Genomic DNA, 20,325 nt, shown 5'->3' with positions numbered 1-20,325 from the left:
GATGCGGCCAAAGTGGCCATTTTTAGAGGTGTGATGCTGTCATCCGTGCTCACTTTATTGAGTTTGTACAAGGTGCAGGTGAGGCTTGAACCTGAAATTCCATTAGAGAGTGAAAGGAATGTTGTCGGGCTGATAAGAATCTGATTGCTTGAGTTATGAATATAAATAGGATCGTTTGAAAAAGGAACATTCAAGTTTAAATCTGTTTTAAATTATATTATATACACGGTATTTATTTGCTTTTATCACTATGTGTAATAAAATCTGTAATTTGAGCTCGATTTAAGCTATTTATAGATAATCAATAGGATTGCCACTTAAAACTCGACTTAAAACCATTTTAAAAAAAATCCGGATTTTCCTTTTTTTTCTCAAACGTCAAAAACTGGAAGGAGCGTCACTGACTACGCCCGTAGTCCTGTTAGATCTTTCTTGATCAGGACAGTATAGCTCTGGTTCCTTGCAAGTGTCCTATTTTCTTACCTCCACGTTGGCTTGGTTTTCATGATGACCTAGCTGGTGGCCTGTGGAAACGGATCGTAAACCTTTGACCATCGAGGGTCAGAGTCGAGACGGCTAGAAGAAAGGGGCGCGTCAATGTGGGAAAGGGAAGTAATTTGTGATTGTAGACGGTATTGTTTTGATTCGCAGTATGTTGAGTCAACTGCTGTGGATGTACCTGAACGTTGCAGAACGGGGCTCTCTCCTTTCCATTTCCAGCTACCATCTATCATCTGTTTATTTTGTTTCACTGATTTTCTTAAACGGCTTCTGTTTACTATCCTCCATTTGATTTCGATTTTACTTATTTGATTCTCTTATTTCTCAACGCTTTTCCACTCTATTTTACCAATTGATGCTGCTGCAACAAACTGTCTGCTTTCCCTTAATTTGGCAGCAATGTAAATTTTGTTTATCATGTGCCTTTTCTTTATTTATCTATTTCAATAATTTCTCATCTTCCTGTAAATTGCCCTCAATACAATCTAAGCATGTTTGTTACTTCTATTTATTAACTATTGTTAATTTCTTTATCTTCTTCATAAATTACTATCTTTCTTTACTATTGATTCTTTACATAGTATATTTCTTTCACTGTCCATTGTTTTGAAACTTCACCTTTTTCTTAAGCAAGTGAGGTTCGAGCCCTGACTCAATTTATGGAATGATTAAAGGATTAACACAAATATTACTATTGTACTTTTGAAAACTTTTTATAAAATTAGGTCCAGAAAATTGTAACAAAACACCGCGACAGAAGAAATAGCGACAGATAAACACGACTCAACAATAGGGAAGATTTCAGGAGAAAGCAATACACAGTAAATAACAATTAGTTTTTAAATTCAAACTAAAAATAAAACAGTTTTTGCTTTAATGAAAGTTAATAGGCACACTATAAATGGTTAGGCGCTTATACTTACATCAAACCCTACGTAATGTACCACCCCGGCCGAGTTAAAAATGCGTAACCGGAGGAAGGTGTATGTCTGGCACGAACACTCAAAGCGTTTCTAGCGTGTTGCTCGTACTGACTCAGAGCAAGGGTGAGATGTAGGTGTAAGGGCAGTGCGTGTTCGTCGGGAACCTGGTGCATAAGATCGGTCAAGGCCCGTTCTTACACTGAAAATTGCGAATTGCGAATTGCGAACGTCAAAAACTACTTGCTACTACTACTCAACGATTCAACGAGCACGGGGTTTCACTTTTTTGACAACTGTCAGTTGTTGCAATGCCTTGGCAATGCCAAAACAATTCCCCCCTCACTTCGTCTCACCATCCAGCTCCATTTTTGTTGACTTTCTTGGTAAATTTTTAAACCATGCCAGATAAACAAAAAAAGTGTTTTTTCAGTGTTTTCTTTCCAAAAATTAACCATTTTTAAATGTTTATTTATCTTTTTTCTTACCTTTATCTTTTTAAAATTTCATTTTAATCTTTAAAAAAATATCTTTTAAAAATACTATTTGAAGAAAAGTACAATTGTTTGATACTGAACATAAATTTAAGATTTTCTTCCTTGAAAAGTCTCAACGAGTTTCCCCACCAGCAGAGTCACTTTAAATTGTTTCCTCATTACTTTGAGGCTATCATGCCGCCCACAAACCCTTCCGGCCATGACCACCAGCCAGAACCCTGCTGCTGAGGCAGCATCAGTCAACCGGAAAGTCCTTGTATCGACCTCTCCGACGCCGCCACTCTCAAAGACTGACAATTACATCAATATAACCACCAGGCGGAAAAATGCCTCAAGGGCCAGCCCAACCCAACCGGGAAAGCCACCCTCCACTCTTTTGTGAGCTTCCATCAACACGAAACGTATGCTTCTTGTTATTCTAGAGGGGGACTCTGTCGGATGTCCCACGCCTCGTCACTTCCTGCTGAGCTCGCTAATAGGGTGTCCTGCTGCTGTTACTTCATAGGATTCAGAAAGTCGCATTTAATTATATATTTCACTAAACCCCGCTAGTTTGACACAAGTTTGACATCTACAATAATATTGTTTCAAGGATATAAAATAACAAGTTATTTAGCGAAACCTTTTCGCTTCTTTTCAATGAAGCTTTTTTAAGCTTGAAAACACATTTCAAAAACTTTATTCAAGCGTCAAAGTACCCAAAATATTTTATGTAATATCGGAATACATGTCTTACCCCTACATATAATAAAATGTTGGTGAAGGAACTGAACCCCCATAAATTTAGCAACAGTTATTTTCAAATCAACGGAGCTAAATTTGCAGTCAAATTGTGAACTCACAGAGAATCACTCTCTTCAGCCAAGCCGGCCCAGAAATCACAAAAGGGGGAAATAATAGGCGAACAAAGTGATAAAAATTATGCTGACAAATAAAAACACATTTTCAAGTGGATCACCGAGCGTCGGGTGTACATTTAATGACGACGACGACGACGCTGAAATGCCTCTTGAGGGCGTCGAGCGGTTGTTTTTTTCTAATTATTATTCTTCCTTCCTTTCTCTTTCCAGGACTTGGGGACGCCTGGGGCTCGCAGCACATCCCGAGCAACCCGCGCGACCTGGCCATCAAGGAGCTCGGCTCGCATCTGCTCCAAACCCTGGACGGGTTCATCTTCGTGGTGGCCCCCGACGGCAAGATCATGTACATCTCCGAGACCGCCTCCGTGCATCTCGGACTCAGCCAGGTCGAACTGACCGGCAACTCCATCTACGAGTACATCCACAACTACGACCAGGACGAAATGACCTCGGTGCTGTCGCTTCACCCGAACATGTTTGGCCCCTCAACCCCACCTCCACCTCCACCCCCGATTCCACCGGCCATGGGAAACTCGCCGTCGCCGCTCATTAGCCAAGGACCCCCGTCGGAGTCACCCCCGCAGAGCACCAGCAGCTGTCCCGCCTCACTCTCGCCGGGAGCGGCTGCAGCCGCACCTGGGACCACCGCCGCAGGTTCCGCCGGGAATGAGCCGTTGTCGTCCTCCTCGTCGTCGCACATTCCCAATGTGGTTCCACCACCTTCAGCGCCTTCCAACCATCACAACCCGCATCAGCATCCGCCACCGCAGCACCACGGTCATCCGCATCAGGTGAGAAAAGTTTGAACATTACATTTGGCAATTCAACTACTTTCAACTCTTGATTTTAAAGTCATTAGAAAATGTTCAATTTAATTGAAAAGGATTCAGTTAATTAATTTAGTTCAACTCTAAAGGAGCAATTAGACTATGGCAAACAAACAAACAAACTCGCACTTTTTGTGGCAAACAAAGCAAAAATGCATGATGACGTTTCTGCAAACATATGCAGGCAGCAAACAAAGCAAACCCAAACTGTCAAAAAGTTTGTTTGTTTGCGAGTTTGTTTGTGATAATCTAATACGTCCGTAACATTTTTTATCAAAACTATGGAAACTAATTAAAACAAAAATCAACATTTATTTATTTTCCTTGCTTTGAGCTTAAGAGGGAAACAATGCGAAACAACAAAAAGGGTAAACTTTTTGTAATTTGAGAAAAAATAATAAAATTATTTTCATATTGTTTGTCAATTTATCAATTACAGTCGACTCTCTGCTTGTCGACCTTCTCGATCTCGATATTGCTCCATCTACCGAAGCCTGAAGCCTGAAAATTGGCGAAACAGTTGCAGCTGTCATAATGCTTATGCGCCCTTGCTCCAAATTTGTTCTGAAAATCTCTTCCAGTTGTCAATACAGAGCGGATTCGTTAATTTGAATGCTTGCTATTTTGAACGTATTCGAATTACAAAGCAGTCAAACGTCAAAACTAAGTTGTCAAACCAATGTTTACATTTCGATCCTTTGTCTCGTTTCGATTTAGAGCCGTTTTAGCAATGTTTAAGGTTTTGATTAGTTATTAATTTCTGCCAGGTGTGAGCTATTAGTTTTATGTATGTCAAGTTTTGTGTTTATCTCGTACCGGGATGATGAAGTTTACAATTTAAAGCAGCTTCGCGCTGTTCGGGATAATGTTTATAACTTGAACAAGGAAAATGTTTCGAAAAACGTTGCTTTGTGAGTTTTTGTGATGTTATTTAGTCTTTGGTGAAAAAATTGGACGAGATACTGGGTTTTTTTCAGTTTTGTGATGAGCGGTTCAACGTAAAATGCGTTTTTTTCACGTTGAAATCAGTTGTAAATGTGTCAAATAACGTTCAACTATGCGAAAAGCAAATCGAGGAAAAATAATAATAAATGAATTTGTTCTGCTAATTAGGATACTTTGTATGTTAGAATATTGGAATATTTTTTAACTATATTTATGATTATATTGCATTATATCATGCATACCATGATTTTCCACCTTGGCCATAACTGACAGCTCGCATCATATAGATTCGAAGGAAGTTCCATCCGAATTAACGAATCCGATCTGTATTTTCACTTTCTCATGACTTGTATTCTATAGCAAAACATTTAAAAAACAAAAAATACATTGGTTTAAAACACACACACTCTACAAACAATCAGACGTAAGTAGAAACTAATCTAAAAATGAAGAATAATGATAAAAAAATACTTGACAGCTTACTTTTTGAAAACAAATGTAGTGGATTCGCCAATTCAAATGCAGTTACAAAGTTATTCGAGCTAGAGAATCTGTATTCTAAGCGAAAAGCCATTTTAAAATACGCATTCACATTTGTCAAAATAACTTGCAGCACTGCAATGTCAAAGCCTGAGCATGATTTTTTCAGATTCTTTTTTTTTGAAAATCATTTTATTCAAAAAAAAAAACAAAAAATCATGACGGGCTGCGTTCCAGCTAAAAATCTGCAAAAGCCATTTATTTTATTATTGTTTTTATTATGTTTTGCCCTTTTCCGAATAAAAAATCACTCCATCACTTGTTATCGATCGAACTAAGCCACCGCATAGAGACATTTGTTGTGCATGAATAGTATACTTCGTGGTTCGCAAATTGAGTATTTTTTATGAATGTCAAATGTAACTAAATGCGTTTTTTCAATCAAGTTATGCTAAACAACCCTACCGAAAGAATCCGGTGAAAATAAAAAAAATCCCCTTTCTAAAATATCTTCATATAAATTCCGCTTTTTGTGCTAACCATTTTTTCGAAGCTAACTTTTCGAAAAGCGTTCTAGACTATTTTGAAAAGTAATCATCTATTTGCCTCAATTTGTTGATTTTTTAAATTGAATTGGTCAATATTTCAAAAGCCCTCGTGTTTACTCCCAACATGTCTTGTCAATGGCCAGGCCTACGTCGCCAAGCTATCCGCAGAAATTATTCAATGAAAATAAAAATGTTTTTTTTTTTTAAATTAAAGTAAGATAATGAATTCTTGCACATTATTAGGAAAAAGCGATACATAATTTGTTAGTTTTAAACAAATTTCTACAAACTACTGCGGTTCAGACTCGCATTGATAAACACTTAAGTACCGTAAACCGGGGTGAGATTGATAGCTGGGATGACATTGATAGAATCAAGTTTTTTTTAGCAAAACAAAAAATACGAGTTAACTACATACGGAATGGTATGGAGCCATAATGAAGCAGCTTTCAAATATTTTTTTTTATGTTTTAAAAGTTTGATAGCTATAATTAAGAAAACATTGATAAATAGGATTGCTTATCTTATTGTTTCAGCTCCATCACCATCATCATCATCACCACCACCACTTTGGGCAGCACCAGCAATCCCAGACGATAGAGATCGAGCGAACGTTCTTCCTGCGGATGAAGTGCGTGCTGGCGAAGCGGAATGCCGGACTAACCACTTCCGGCTACAAGGTAAGCTGCAATATCGGTATATTTCAGTAAGTTGAAAGATTTTGATTTGAGGTTTTCGGATTAACTTTCATTGTTGTGTTGCACTTCTTGGAGCAGCGCAGTTTTCCCGCGAAACTTCAACTGCACGTTAGAGAGAATCTGTTCAAGTCCGGCCTCTGTTTTGGACACAAATGAGACTCGAAGTTTAACAAAAATATGAAAACAAGCAATTATACGTGCCTCGCCAGCCAAAACATTTTCAAGAGGAGAGCAGAGCCCACTCCGGTTCGTAAATGGAGCATACAAAGTATATCGAGCCAATATCCGACGACGACGACTGTGGCGACGGCTGGATGTCGTGGTTTTATGTTTCATCCCGACTCGGATAACAAAACAAAGCGCGCGCGAGATCATGTGCCGGGGTTTGTCGAGTACGAAAGGGGTGAACCCCTTTGGAGGAGTTTGTTTTTAGAAAATTCCGGGCAGCACAACACACCACTTGTGCAATTAGTCAATTATTCAATCTGAGCTCATTAGGCCGCGACGAAACGCTCACGCCAAGATCAAACGCCAGATATGCAACACTTCTTCAACAAAAAAAAAAGAGGAGGAGGTGTTCACATATTCCACTTCTTGATTAACTTTTAAATCATATCTTGTCTGGGTAATCAACCGAAATCATACGGTTCGAATTAGTATGCACGGGCACGGCGATTCTTGCGCTGCGCTGAACCCTTTCGTATTCAAATGATCCGCTGAAGTGGTCTCATTTCTTTCTTTACACTTCTATTCTCTGCAGGTAATCCACTGTTCCGGTTATACGAAGGCGCGCATCTACCCGGGTGATTCGTACGGCGACGGCCACAGCTGCATCCAGAACCTGGGCCTGGTGGCGGTCGGCCACTCGCTGCCCCCGTCGGCCATCACCGAAATCAAGCTGCACCAGAACATGTTTATGTTCCGGGCCAGCATGGACCTGAAGCTGATCTTCCTCGATGCGAAGTAAGTTTAATTATCGACTGTGATCATTGATCATTCCGTTGATTTCCGGTCCGCTGTCCAAAAGTCCGTCGCTCCGGTTCCGTTGTCCGCAATCGTAGCACGCGTCTTTCATTACTTTGTTGTTTTTTACGCTAACTGTCAAATCCACTCACCAAGATTCATTTATAAATGGTCGTGCGTGATTTAATGTGTAGTTTTGTACTCTAAACTGGGTACGGTAAATAAACAAAATTTAATAGTAAATAAATCCGAGAAAACGAGTCAAAAAATTTGATTTATCTCAAAATTTAAACAAACTGCGACGACACGCGTAATTCAATACCAAATCTAAGGGGGATGGTAATGCAAAAAAGTAAACAACAAATCATCCACCCGAAATCCAAACTTAGATCTCCACAATCCCGGCTCAGGTCACCGTCGCCGGTCCATCAATGAACCCAACCCATCGGGGCCCAGACGGCATCCTTCCGCCTCTTCCCCACTGCTCTATGTATTTGCCCGGCAGTATCAAATCCGCGGGACGTGTCAAAGCTTGTTTGCTGCCAAGTGCTACCTTTTTTTACTCTCCGAATTCCGGTTTTATTTGCTCGGAATATTGTGTTGTTGTGTTGTTTGTACGGCACTTGCCCCCTTTGTGATGCCCTCTAATGATTTTTTTTCCTATCATTTTTTCCGTCAGGGTGGCCCAGCTGACTGGGTACGAGCCGCAGGATCTGATTGAGAAGACACTGTACCAGTATATTCACGCGGCGGATATCCTGCAGATGCGGTATTCTCACCAAATATGTAAGTGTCGGGATCGATTACAGTTAAAATAGGCTAAAATCATAGGGGTGGTGAGCAAACCCATTGAAAAAAGTATGGTGCAAGTTAGTTTTACATCAATGTTGGTAATTTCTGTTTAGAGTGTCAGGTTAAATTTGATGTTTGAAGTATTTTTGACAGTAGAAATTTCTTATGGTTTGCCAAAACGCCACGCAGAAGCATCACCAAGCAAAAGAGTGACAAAATAAAAAAGCCGATCAAATTACACTCTCTCTCTCTTCCTCTCTTCTCTCTTTCTCTCTTCTTTTACGAAACTAATTTTCATCTCTCTATCTTGTCCTCTCCTCTATGCAATGCGCGCGCTCTCTTCCCACCACCATTGTGGCTGCCCGCAGTGATGTTCAAGGGCCAGGTGACGACCAAGTACTACCGATTTCTGACCAAGGGTGGCGGCTGGACGTGGGTGCAGTCGTACGCGACCGTGGTGCACAATACCCGCTCCTCCCGGCCCCACTGCATCGTCAGCGTCAACTACGTGCTGAGGTAAGTTTCGCGCTTCTTTCTTTGAAGAGATTTTTGGCGTCTCCATGATTTTTTTTTTAAAGCAAAATTACAGTACATTTTATAGCTAAAATGTTTCAACATGAAATGAAATTTTCTTCGTGATTGTGCTATCTTCGCGTTCGGAAATATCAACTACAATTGATTCAGTAAAAATTGAAATTCTCAAGAAATATTTTATATTTTCCTCGATATCTCAAAATTAGTACAAGATACTTTTGTTTTCTTCGCGGAAACATAATGCCTGAAATGCTCAGTTTTACAATTTAGATTGTATTTACTCGACAACAATCATTTTTCTAAACTTTATTCTTCCTGCATCGTCCTGACTCGTTTATCCACAGTCCCGATATTTCGACTATTCGAAGTTTGACTATCCGATGTTTGTCAAAGTCTTCAAATTATCTAAACAACTTGTATAGCGAATTTGATCACAGTATGGCAAAATGTATATCTAAAAACTCTAAAATATGTACTTGTGTTCTAATTTTTTATTCTTAAATTCTTCAATTGAAAAAACATAAAGAAAAAAAAATCAACTTCTTTTCAAATTCTTCGGTGCCGCCATTTTCTTCGCCATCTTGAGATTACTTTGGTTTAACTTTGAAGCATTTTTATAGTTAATTTTTATATTTTAGGAAAAATCGTTATTCGATTATTAGAAGTGGAGTTTTGCAATGGACTTTGAAAAACGTATTACGAACTATTTAATTTGAATCCTTAGATTTTCGAGTCTTGATTTTTTTTTTGTAATTGAATGCAATTTTTATTTTTTTGGATTTTTTAATTTTAAAATTTCTGAACTGTTGAATTTTAGAATTGAAGAATTAAAAATGTTATAATTTTAAAATTCTTGAATTCTAAAATTCTACAATTCAGAAATCTTTAAATTGAAAAATCAAAAAAATCAAAATTGCATACAATTAAAAAAAACTAATCAAAACTCGAAAATCTGAGGATTCCAAAAATTAAAATACAGTTCGTAATAGTTTTTCCGAAATCCTTTCCAAATTTGAAAATTACAACATTTTTAATTCTTCTATTTAGAAATTTTAGACTTTTCTAATAAATAAATTTTTAAATTTATATTTTCAATCCAGATTTTTGAGTTTCAAAAGGACTTTAGATTTTATTATTTAGTATATCAAAATATATGTTAGTATACTTATTATTTCTTGATATATATCTTAATATACTGAGATATTTACTGACAGTTTATTGCTTTTGGTTATATTAATAAGTTTGAATATCTACTCGTATTTTAAGTAATATTAAGTTTTTTTGGTTTCAAAAGGTTTTTTTATTTTAATTTTTTTCTGAGTTTCTAAAATCTTGAATTTTAAATTTCTGGATTTTGACTCACTTTTTTAATTTGGTAAATCTCAAAATTTAGTTAGTTTTGATATTGTGTTTCATATGTTTTAAGAACCATAAAAACTAAAATTATGGATTTTTTGTGTTTTTTGTTAGGATTTTTTTTTATTTTTAAATGCCGTCATTTTTGTCGATAACTTTGAAGTTTTTTAGAGTCATATCATATTCATGATCAGAGACCCAAATTTTGATAAAATAAAAATTTCGTGATTCTATTATCCGGAGCTAAATGTTGGCAAGAACTTCGAAAAATCGAGTTCGAACTGTATTTAAATTCATTATTTAACAGATTTATAAATTTCATTAAAAAAGGATCTGTATTTTATTTTTTATTTTTGAATCCAACAATTTTTAGAATAATTATTTTAAATTTTCTCAATTCTCGAATTTTGATGTTTTTTCTATTTTTTTATTTTTAATGAAAATTCACAATCGAATAGTTTTTAGTTATTTCATAAGAAATACATTGTAGAAATTTTAAAATGCTCGAATGGAAGTGTTGTATCTTTAAACATATTTGAAGTTTATCAATTACAGTAGTTGTTATAATGCTGAAAATTTAGTTTACCAATTTCTCGTTAATGGGCTTAATAAACTTATGATTTTTACCATTGATGCATGTTTTATTTTTCCAGATGAAATATAAATTAAGTTATTCAAATTTATTTACAATGCTTATTTTCATATTTCTTTTTTAGTTGTCTGAAATTAAAACAAAAGTTTGAAAAAAGTTTTTCTATTTATTGAATATGATTTTGCATCCATTAACCTCGGTTATTTTGGTTTGTTTTGATTTTTAGATGTTAGTCAGCTTTTTTCTCTGTTCGGTAAAGTTATCGAGCGCCCAGTTAAAAAGTTCCCAACTAAACAACGCCCGAACAACTACTGTATATTTTTTTATTTTTAAACTGTAGAGTTTTTTTAATTTCAAATTTTTGAATATTTGAATTAAAAAAACATAGGTTTTAAACTTCTGAATTTGAGGTTTATCAATTTTGCAATCATCTGAAATCAATTTATTTTTAGAATTTCTGTTAGTTAATTTTTTAAATGTTTCAACTTATAAAAATGTAATTCATTGAAATTTTGTATTTTTTACGTTTAATATTGTTTATTTATTTATTGTCATAACATAAAGTGTTTATAATTAATTTTTCTCTGTTTTACTGATTAGTTTGGTACAAATTGTATTTAAAGTTTTTGCACTTTTTCCATTGAAATGTTGAAACTACACTTGTAATTTGGATTGCCATTTCAAAAGCATAATGTACATTTTGCCACTTTCTGAATCATTGCATATTCTGAAATTCGGTAATGAACAGAACACTGCTGAATCTGCAAGTAGTAGACGAAATACATATCTGTCAAGATATTAAAATATATGCTGAATTAAAGAACAATCTGCCTTTGTATTCACAGTAATGCATTCTGCTAAAATGCTCAACCAAACCACAACTCCTGTTACCTCCACCAAAAAGTAACATAAATAAAAATTCTCATGATCAGCAGTCCCTGTTTAATAGCTCTGTCAACCTGTCAAACAAAAGACTACATGAACCTCGTGATGAAAAAAAAATGGAACAAAGCGCATGTACATTCTGAAGAAAACGTTTTCAATGACAGCAGGGCAAACGTTGGTGATTTCAAAAGAAGTTATGTTTGTTTTCTTCAAAATAAAATTAAGGAATAATGTTTTATTGAATTTGATGATCAAGTATCAATAAAAGCAATGTTTTTCCAAATTTGTTTTTGAACATTTATTTTTTGCATTTATATTAAATGAAATTGTAAATGATGCTCAACATTAAATGCGTTTTCTCAAAATCATAAATTACATGATGTTTTTGAAATTTCGTAGAATGAAATTCAGTAAAACTTTACCGATTAAAACAATAAAAATGTCATTTTGTGTGGCTTGTTATTTCGAATTTTTTTTTTTTCATCAAAACACTTTCTGTTCCTATTCAGCTGCCAACCGCTTAAGAAAAATCGTGATCTTATCGTGACCTTTCTTGAGCGTTTTTAATATCCGTACTATCCTTTAACACACACATTTTAATAAATTAGATATTTGAAAAAAATCAAGCAAAATAATGTAAACGGGCAAAATTCGAAGTGTAAACAAACATCCCAGATCGAGCTCAAATTTGTAATTAAACCTGGTTGATCAGAACTTTGTCCATCTGTTATTTGCCTTCCTATTGAAATTTATCAAGTACAGTAAGGTACTTCAAAAGTTATTGCATAAGTCCGGTGGTTTTGTAAGAAAACGAGTATTTTATAAACGTATTACAAAGAACTTTCCAAGATGTCCACAATATTGAAGGTCCGACAACTTAATCAAATGTTATGAGCACTTCAGTGTTATCGATACAAAATATTCAGAACCTGCGATTTACCCTTTTGTCAAAAATCATGGAGACGCTCGGTGAATAACTTCAACCAATTAGAAAATCAAACTAATAATTTTCCCTTTTCCCCCGCCAACAGTGACCAAGAAGCGCGCGATCTGCTTCTCAACGAAGTGCAAGGCCCGATGATCCCGAAACCCGAGGTCCAGACACCGGCCGCTACACCCGCAAGCGTAGCCGCTTCCGTGACTCCGATCTCCCCACCCCAACAACCGCAACAACAGCAACCTCCGCAGTCTCAGCCTCAGCACGCGATCCCAATGCCAATGCAACCACAACAACCTTCGGTCGCTTCTCAGTCTCAGCACAGCAGCAGCAGCAGCAGCCGATTCTCCCGCCGCACAACCCACTGCTGGTGAAGGAAATGAGCAACTATCTGCAGCTGCACCAGTTTGACGACGACAGCTCCGGTCTGCACCAGATGCAGATCCAGGGCGGAACCGGAACGGTCCATCACCATCAGCAGCAGCAGCAGCCTTCGACGGTTGTGGTTCCACCTCAGCAAGACTTTGACCAGCAGTACAGCAGCCAGGGCAGCTTCCTGATGGACTCGAACCAGGGCGAGTTCCTGGACTCGTACTACGATCCGATCTACCAGGTACGACCCGACAAGGGGACGGCTCGAACGCGAACGTGCTGCGACCGTTTTCGGCCAGTTCCAACAGCTGCAGCAGCTCGGACGGGAGGCCCACCTGAACGCCACGTACATCCCGAACACGGCGCTCATCCAGCAACACCAGCAACAGTACGACGACATGAATCAACACTTTGCGATGGCCGGTTGCTTCAACGGGAATGGCGTGTCATCGAATGGGCACCTCAACGGGAACCATCACCACAACCAGCTTCACCAGGTCAACAACAATAACAACTACGATAACGGATTTCTGGACGACTTTAAAACGGGTAGCGCCGGTCATCAACATCCCGTAATGATCAATAATGGTGGTCATCAGCAGCAGCAGCAACAGCACCATGTCCACAACGGGCCGCAGTACACGAGCGTGATTGTGGAGCCCCAGAACTACCATCTGCCTGTGGCGCCGAACGAGTTTGTGCATTAGGAGGGATGGAAAGTAACCCAAGAACAAGACTGCAGGCAGTTGGGATTGTCTATTAGGAAAGATGAGGGCAACGCGACGACAGTAATGATATTAGGCAAGAGGAGGTAGCGTTTGTAATAAGTTTTTACTGTTATTTCTTTTAGGTAAGTTGCTTACGTGTATAGTATTTATTTAGAGTAATTCACTGTACATATTTGATATGAAGAAGATACAAACAACAACAACAAAAAACTTTTAAAGCTGTGTAATGAAGAGTGAAGTATTAAAGGAAATATACTTAGCAAATATAAATAAATAAACAAATCATTCCTTTTTTTCGAAAGCATTTAAGCAATTTGAAATGGTCTCTGTAACCCGCACCAATATGGAACCGGTCACAGTAGGTGTAGAGTCACAACCGGGACTCCTTGAGACACGACGTTCCGGACGCGGCACTATCGCTGCCGATCATCAACCACCCGCTGACCTTATGTCTGCTGCCTTCGTGTCCTGTTCCGGAATCCGCCAACCAGTTCCAGCACAATTGAATCACGCTCACACTTCCGCGCCAAACTTTCACTTTCAACAACCACTCTCCTGTCCACAGCGTAAACATCATACGCTGTCAAAACCACGCTTACACGCTTCAGTAAGGAATAGTCTGTTTTGGGTTATTATTACCCGGTCAATATACATATTTATCTGGAGCAACATTTGAAAAAAGTCAAAGTAGTTATGTCACAGACATAACCGGAATGGCGTAGACTACGTAAAGTTTTGATATGTGAACCATTTCTTAATTTTGATGAATTAGCTAGACACTTGAAATACATTAACGGAATAAGATCGTGAATGCGATCGGAACCAGTCGGACCGTGTACGTACCGGTTGTTGAAACAGAATTTATATACGATTCGAATTGACTTTACTAGAAAGAGATACAAATACATGAACAAAACCGCAGCTACCATGTAAACATACTTTGAATGTGTTGATAAATCTTTGACTAGACAACATCGAATGGAGGAAGGAAAGAGAAGAACGAAAACGATTTTTTCCAACCGAGTGAATGTTTTTGGTAGCAGAATGAGGGAGGGGGCCTCAGAAAGCTGTAATCCGTCACCCCATATAATCACAATTCATAAGGGAAGGAAGATATAAGCGTTTGACGGATGATAGTATTCAGGGCCTTCGCCCGGGTTTTTAGGAGTTGGGGGCGAGAGCAGCCTCGAAAGCGTGCAGACTGTCGCCCCCGAAAACCAAAATTTGTTCCTGAAATTTAAACTGTAATTATTCATTGCGCTGCCTCGCCCCGGGTGGGACGAGGGATGGGAAGTGAGGAACTTCGAAGAGTTGGAAAGTTTAACAACTAGAATATGGAAGTTTCACAACCACGGCTTCGACCCACGAGAGGCAACTTTTCGGCGAGACGGTGCAAGCGCGCGCCCCGCTCTGGCTGCCTCGTCCCGGTGGACGATCCAAACGGTCCGGCCATCGAGAGGCAACTTTTCTGACGGTGACGACGAGAAGGCGATGCGCACTTCCAGTTCTCCCTTCTCCATGCTGCCTGGTCTCTCCTGCTGCTACGCTCTGGGCTGAGCTTTCCAACTGCTATTCGGTCCGACGTCTGAGACGTAATGATAGAATGGGCTGACCGCGTTGTTATATGATTCCGGTCTGCTACTTCTCCTTTTTCGCGACCGACACTCGGTCGCGTTGCTCGATGATTTTCAAAATAGGTACTTGACATTCCTGTCCGTGAGTGGAAGCGCTCATTTCTGCTTGCAAATTCTGCTTTTGAAAACATTTTAAAACATTCAATTGTTTCAATAGTAAAACTATTTTGCCAACAATGAAAGTTTTATAGCCGCAAATAATTAATCGAATGGAACCAAAATCGTGCCGATTCGATTTGAGGGAAGGAAGATATAAGCGATTGACGGATGACGCAATATTCCAGGGCCTTCGGCCCGGGTTTTTTGGAATGACACCCCAGTACCTTCGACAAAGACGTAAGTCTACGTCAAAAAAGTAAATCTTTCCCAGTTCCTGAGGGGAACACCCTTGAAGAGTATTGGGGCCGGCATTTACAAAGCGGATTCAGTGGCAGTTTCATTCTCAACTTAATGTTAACATGTTAGGGTTAATGATAACATTCCATAGGTCGCCTCCCTAAGGTGTCGATAAGGTCCAGTTTGTGACGAAACACTACCTTCCCTTTACTAAGCAATCGATTCCCCAAAAGATCACCAGTTGTGTTGGTCTGAGCCGATTTGACAACCGATCTACCGCTTACGAGGCGGAAGCGTTACCACTGGGCCGCATGGCTCGGTAACATTTGAAAGGGGCGGTGAAATTTCGACTTGTACATTCGTTTAGAATTTGAATATTTTGAGCTATTGAATTTATAAAAAAAATATATTAAAATGTTTATTCAATTCTGTTGCAATTCTGCAAAGTGCATATTTTTAATTTTGAATTCAGAATTTTGTTGAAATTTTCTTTATTATTTAAAAAAAAAAGTAATTTGAAATTTCTGAAATGTTTGTTTTTTCATATTTTTCTATTTGTTGTTTTGTTGGATTTAAAAAAATCAGATTATTATTGTATTTTCAGTAAGAACATAGATATTTGTAAGATCATTGTCAAGTTTAATTTCACTCTGATTTACTTCATTTTGGTCCCGCGAGTGTGGATCAATCGGACAGCGCAGGGGACTCGTAATCCAGAGGTAGCTGGTTGGTACTAGCAATAAATAGTTGGTGACACGATGGCCGACATCTAAAGACAACTTCTTTCTTTACTCCATTTGACCAAAAATTAAATCTGTTTTTTTAATTTCATTATTCTGCATTTTGAGATTAGGCGGGAATTTTAAATGTTATTATATCGAATACAAAATTATTAAAACATTTGTAATTATCAGTTCGCATTCATAAAGGAAAATTAAAATTCTTGAGTTTTTCATCAAAACATATAACAAACCAGCACCGCGCGAAGAAACTCAACCGGAATCCTTCCGTTCCTGTTACTTTTCAGCTGCGTACCGCTTAAGAAAAATCTTTTCGTGACCCTTTCCTTGACCGTTTCTTGGGCGTTTTTTTATATGGAGTTTTGCGTTCCTTCCGATCTGCATACCAGTCTTTAACCATTTAATTTAAACGCAGTAAGGCCGACGGTTAAACTTTCGCAACTGTCATGGTAAACTTCACAGTAGCTTGAGAGAAAGTTTGACTCCATGTTGCATGCCTCTAAAGCGGTGTATGCACTTCGGAAGGAACCGGTCAAGAAAAAATTCAAATGGGCAGCAACGGCAACGAAAGAGAGGGTGAAGAAAAGCCCCAAGAAAACGCTCTTCTCCTTTGTTCGCTGTTTGTAAAGCTGTTTTGACCCTTCTTCCGATTCTCGAGTCTTAAGGCGGAAGCGAACCAACGCCTGATGGCAACTAGATCGGCAGCCAAAGCCGCTAACCACTTCGCCATAATCTCTTCGTTCAATATTTTAAAGTCCAATATTTAAGCAGATATTTTTGAATTATGAGGTATTTATTTCAAAGAAACAGTAACATGATCTCAATTTTGGCCTACAGCTACTTGGAGACAGCGCCATTTCAAGAAAATACCCAAGCATGAGTTCGACAAAACCCAAACTGTTAATAATCAAGCACGCACACGTTAATGTTCCTGGTCGCTTGCAGCTGCTTAACGGTTTGCAGACACAGCGTGTGCCTGCTCAACCGAACCTCTTCCAGCGCAAGACCGTAGCTTGCGAGATACTCCACGTCAGCATCACTAACCGGACAGTACTGGAGAGACAACTTCCTCAAACCCTTCAAGCGCTCACAAATCAGCGGCACAACGGATTCATCGTACGTCTCCTCGTAGCAATAGTCCAATTCCTCGAGAAAAGGACACTTTCGTAGGAGGGATTGCAGCATTCCCAAGGAAATGTTCGTGTGGCGATCAATCTCTACGGCGCGGAGATTTTTCGACACCTTGGCGTTGGAGTCTTCGTCGTCCAGCACGCAACTGTTCAGCGCGATGCGCGCAAGGTGCGGAGAACGGTCGAGAAATTTCCAGAGCCCGGTTACGGTCACTTCCCGGAAGCGGATCTCTGTGATGCGCGCGCTGCCTTTTCTGTGGAGAACAATTGTGTTGTAAAGATCCCCACGTAGCTCGAAGTACTGCAAGTTCGGCATGAATTTCAAAAAATCGGTATCGATCTTGTCGCTGATGTGCAGCGTGAGTCGTTTCAGATTTGGTACGGCACGCCCGATGTCACGCAGAACCTGGAAATTCAAATCTCTACAATCATTCAGTGTTTGGGGTCTGGTTTGGTCTCACCTGGGTGTTGGTTAGTTCATCCGTATAGATGACCAAGTCTTCAATCAGACGCTGCGAACGGAAAAATTTGGCCCAGCTGTCCCAGTAGAACCGCGGTTCAACGTGAAGGGAGATTCGTCGCAACCGTGTCAACTCGGGCAAATCGCGAAGCACATTGACCGCTGCGTCGTCCACCTCCAACGCTTCCAGCGTACCGGCAAGAGCTCGAATAGGCGACAGGAGCCTGTCAACGTTGAAGTCCTCTTTCCAAATCTTCCGAATGCGAAGATCTTTCACGCGTGGGAAGATTTTATCGAAGACGTCCAGCAGGTTGGTGCGTTCATCGCCGCAGCAGCGCAGTTCGTCTAGGTTAAGTTCTTGCAGTTTGGTAAACTGAACGTTGAGTTCTGCCGTACCAGTCAGGCAGGATTCCCGAATTTGCAAACTTTGCAGGTTGGGAGTGTGACGAAGCATTACAATCAGAAGCGATAGATCCATAAATCCTCCAGACAAGGTCAAATGTGTCAGCCTTTGGGCAATCCGTGTCCACCAGGGACCTATCCAGGCGATGAGCTGATCTTGAAAGATTATCTCCGTCACCGGTAGCAGCCAAGTTGGATTGAAGTTACGGTCCATCACATAAAAGTCGTCTGGCAAAGGGTACCTTTGCCAAATTCTCTTTCTTTCCAAGCGGATCCGGACCTTCCGCATCAACGGGGGGCAACCGGTGACAATGTCCCGCCATCGACGACAAACCAGACGCGCCCGGAGAAGCTGGAGACCGCTCAGGTAGCTGAAGATGTGTTCCCAAATCTCCGGTGGATGATGTCCGACTTCCATGCCGGGTGAGTTTCTCGATCCGGAAGGAACGACGTGTGGTTCCGATATTTGACATCGTGCGGCAAACGACAATAGGAACCCGTTAAATTTCGGATTGCGATGTAAGTTTTATAAATTAAATTAAAATGTTGTGGACCAGCTGGCCTGCCTTTGTTGCTTTTTCTCCAGTGTTATTTATTTATGATCAAAACTACGGACACACGTTAATTCAAAATAATTGGTACTTGCATGTATTTCTAGCGAACTCAAAATTAATAACAAATAATCTATCCTTATTTTGGGTAGCTCTTTGAAAGTCGCATTAAATTTCTCTGCAGTTATACTACACCAGGGGTGCCCAACCTTTTGTTCTGCGGCCAGATCTGATTTTTCTAAAGCAGAAGCGGGCCGGAACTAATGCTTTTTTTTACCGAAACTAATGTTGATGAAAGTAAAAAAACAGTAAACATTTTTTTCATAAAATTTATTTTAAAAGGTTAATTCAAGTAAACAAATACATAAACAAGTGTTGCAAATATGATTCAAAAAAATTGTTTTGAAGAAAGAAATACAAAGATTACTTTCAAAGATGTGTTTATTTGATTTACTTTTATTTTGTTTTGGACAAAACTGTATTGAAATAGTTATTGTCGATTGAAATAGAATTCCCTGCCATCATTAACTTAAAAAAAATATCAAAATTTCGTCGTTGCAAGTTTTTATTCAAGTTAGAAAAATCATCGAGACAAGATAAAATTTATTAAAACGAATTTTGATTCAAATCTTCTCTGCGAAAAAAATTTTTGCGTTGTTGTGCACCTTTATTCAAATATTTTAGAAAACATTTTTGTTAAAGACATGCAATTTAAAAGTGTATACAAATATATATCTGATTCGTCATTCTCCAAATTTCTTAGAATTATTGAAGATTATGAAAAATGCTATCTGATTTGTTAACTTCTTTAGATTTTTTAATTTTTTTAATATTTGCAGTGATCTTTATTTTCAATATGATTAATTTGCCTTTTAAGCTTTTCCCAGGAAAACTTTATCATTGAAAAGTTGCTCTGAAAAAATAATCAAAATCCTCAAAAAAGAAACAATTATAAGAAATAAAAACAGCAAAAACTTTAAGAAATTAGAATTCAGTGTCTTTTGCAATCTTTTGCATATTTTTCAAGTTAAATAATTATTTCTGATAACATCAGTATTGAAATGATAAGAATCAAATTCAATGTTTAGATGTGAAATAAAATCATTTCAAAAATACAAAGGCAAAATCTAACAAACGGTGAATTAGCAACATTGTATGTCAAAAGCAAAATAAACAAATAAATGTTTTGCTATAATATCTGAAAAATTGATCTCAAGATATTTTTTTTTATTTAGACGCTCAATTTACTTATTGAATATTTTATGAAGGGCCGGTCATAGAACTATTTTGAAAAGCCGTCGTGGGTCGGATGAAATGGCTTCACGGGCCGGATCCGGCCCGCGGGCCGGACGTTGGGCAGGCCTGTACTACACCCTTACCAAAAATCATGATTTTTTGAGTTCCAAATCCCACTTTTCATACGATATTTTGAGTTCAGGTACTACAACCATAAAAATGGTTATATCCCACCGTAAGAAAAGTGGGATTTGGAACTCAAAAAATCATGATTTTTGGAAAAAAAATCGTATGGGGAGGTGCGAAACTGAACTCAGCAAAGTGCGATTTTCAGTTACACTGGTAAACAGCATTACACTTTTTTCAGTAAAAGTGAACTGAACAGTGTGTAATGTTGATTA

At 38.5% G+C, this 20,325-nt stretch overlaps 2 protein-coding genes across 2 annotated transcripts in view; one reads left to right on the top strand and one right to left on the bottom strand.

The window, feature by feature from the left end:
- LOC6042730 (protein single-minded) overlaps positions 1–12,846 on the top strand; it is a 61,498-nt gene extending 48,652 nt beyond the window's left edge. Inside the window, exons 4-9 of the mRNA XM_038248417.1 lie at positions 3,489–3,569; positions 6,115–6,258; positions 7,037–7,239; positions 7,919–8,025; positions 8,400–8,547; positions 12,430–12,846. Of these exons, the coding sequence (XP_038104345.1) occupies positions 3,489–3,569; positions 6,115–6,258; positions 7,037–7,239; positions 7,919–8,025; positions 8,400–8,547; positions 12,430–12,709 (963 nt within the window). The 3' untranslated portion in view covers positions 12,710–12,846. The remainder of the gene's footprint in view (positions 1–3,488; positions 3,570–6,114; positions 6,259–7,036; positions 7,240–7,918; positions 8,026–8,399; positions 8,548–12,429) is intronic.
- Positions 12,847–16,974: 4,128 nt separating this feature from the next.
- LOC119771255 lies at positions 16,975–18,555 on the bottom strand. Its single transcript, XM_038267067.1, has 2 exons — positions 17,737–18,555; positions 16,975–17,681 (listed from the first exon to the last, which is right to left on the bottom strand). The coding sequence occupies exons 1-2, from the start codon at positions 18,553–18,555 to the stop codon at positions 17,046–17,048; spliced, it is 1,455 nt and encodes a 484-aa protein (XP_038122995.1). The 3' UTR covers positions 16,975–17,045.
- Between the last annotated feature and the right edge of the window lie 1,770 nt (positions 18,556–20,325).

Source organism: Culex quinquefasciatus, chromosome 1 (assembly GCF_015732765.1).
Source record: "Culex quinquefasciatus strain JHB chromosome 1, VPISU_Cqui_1.0_pri_paternal, whole genome shotgun sequence".
Lineage (NCBI taxonomy): Eukaryota > Metazoa > Arthropoda > Insecta > Diptera > Culicidae > Culex > Culex quinquefasciatus.
Note: the sequence above shows the minus strand (reverse complement) of the source record. Positions and strands in the feature narration are given on the sequence as shown.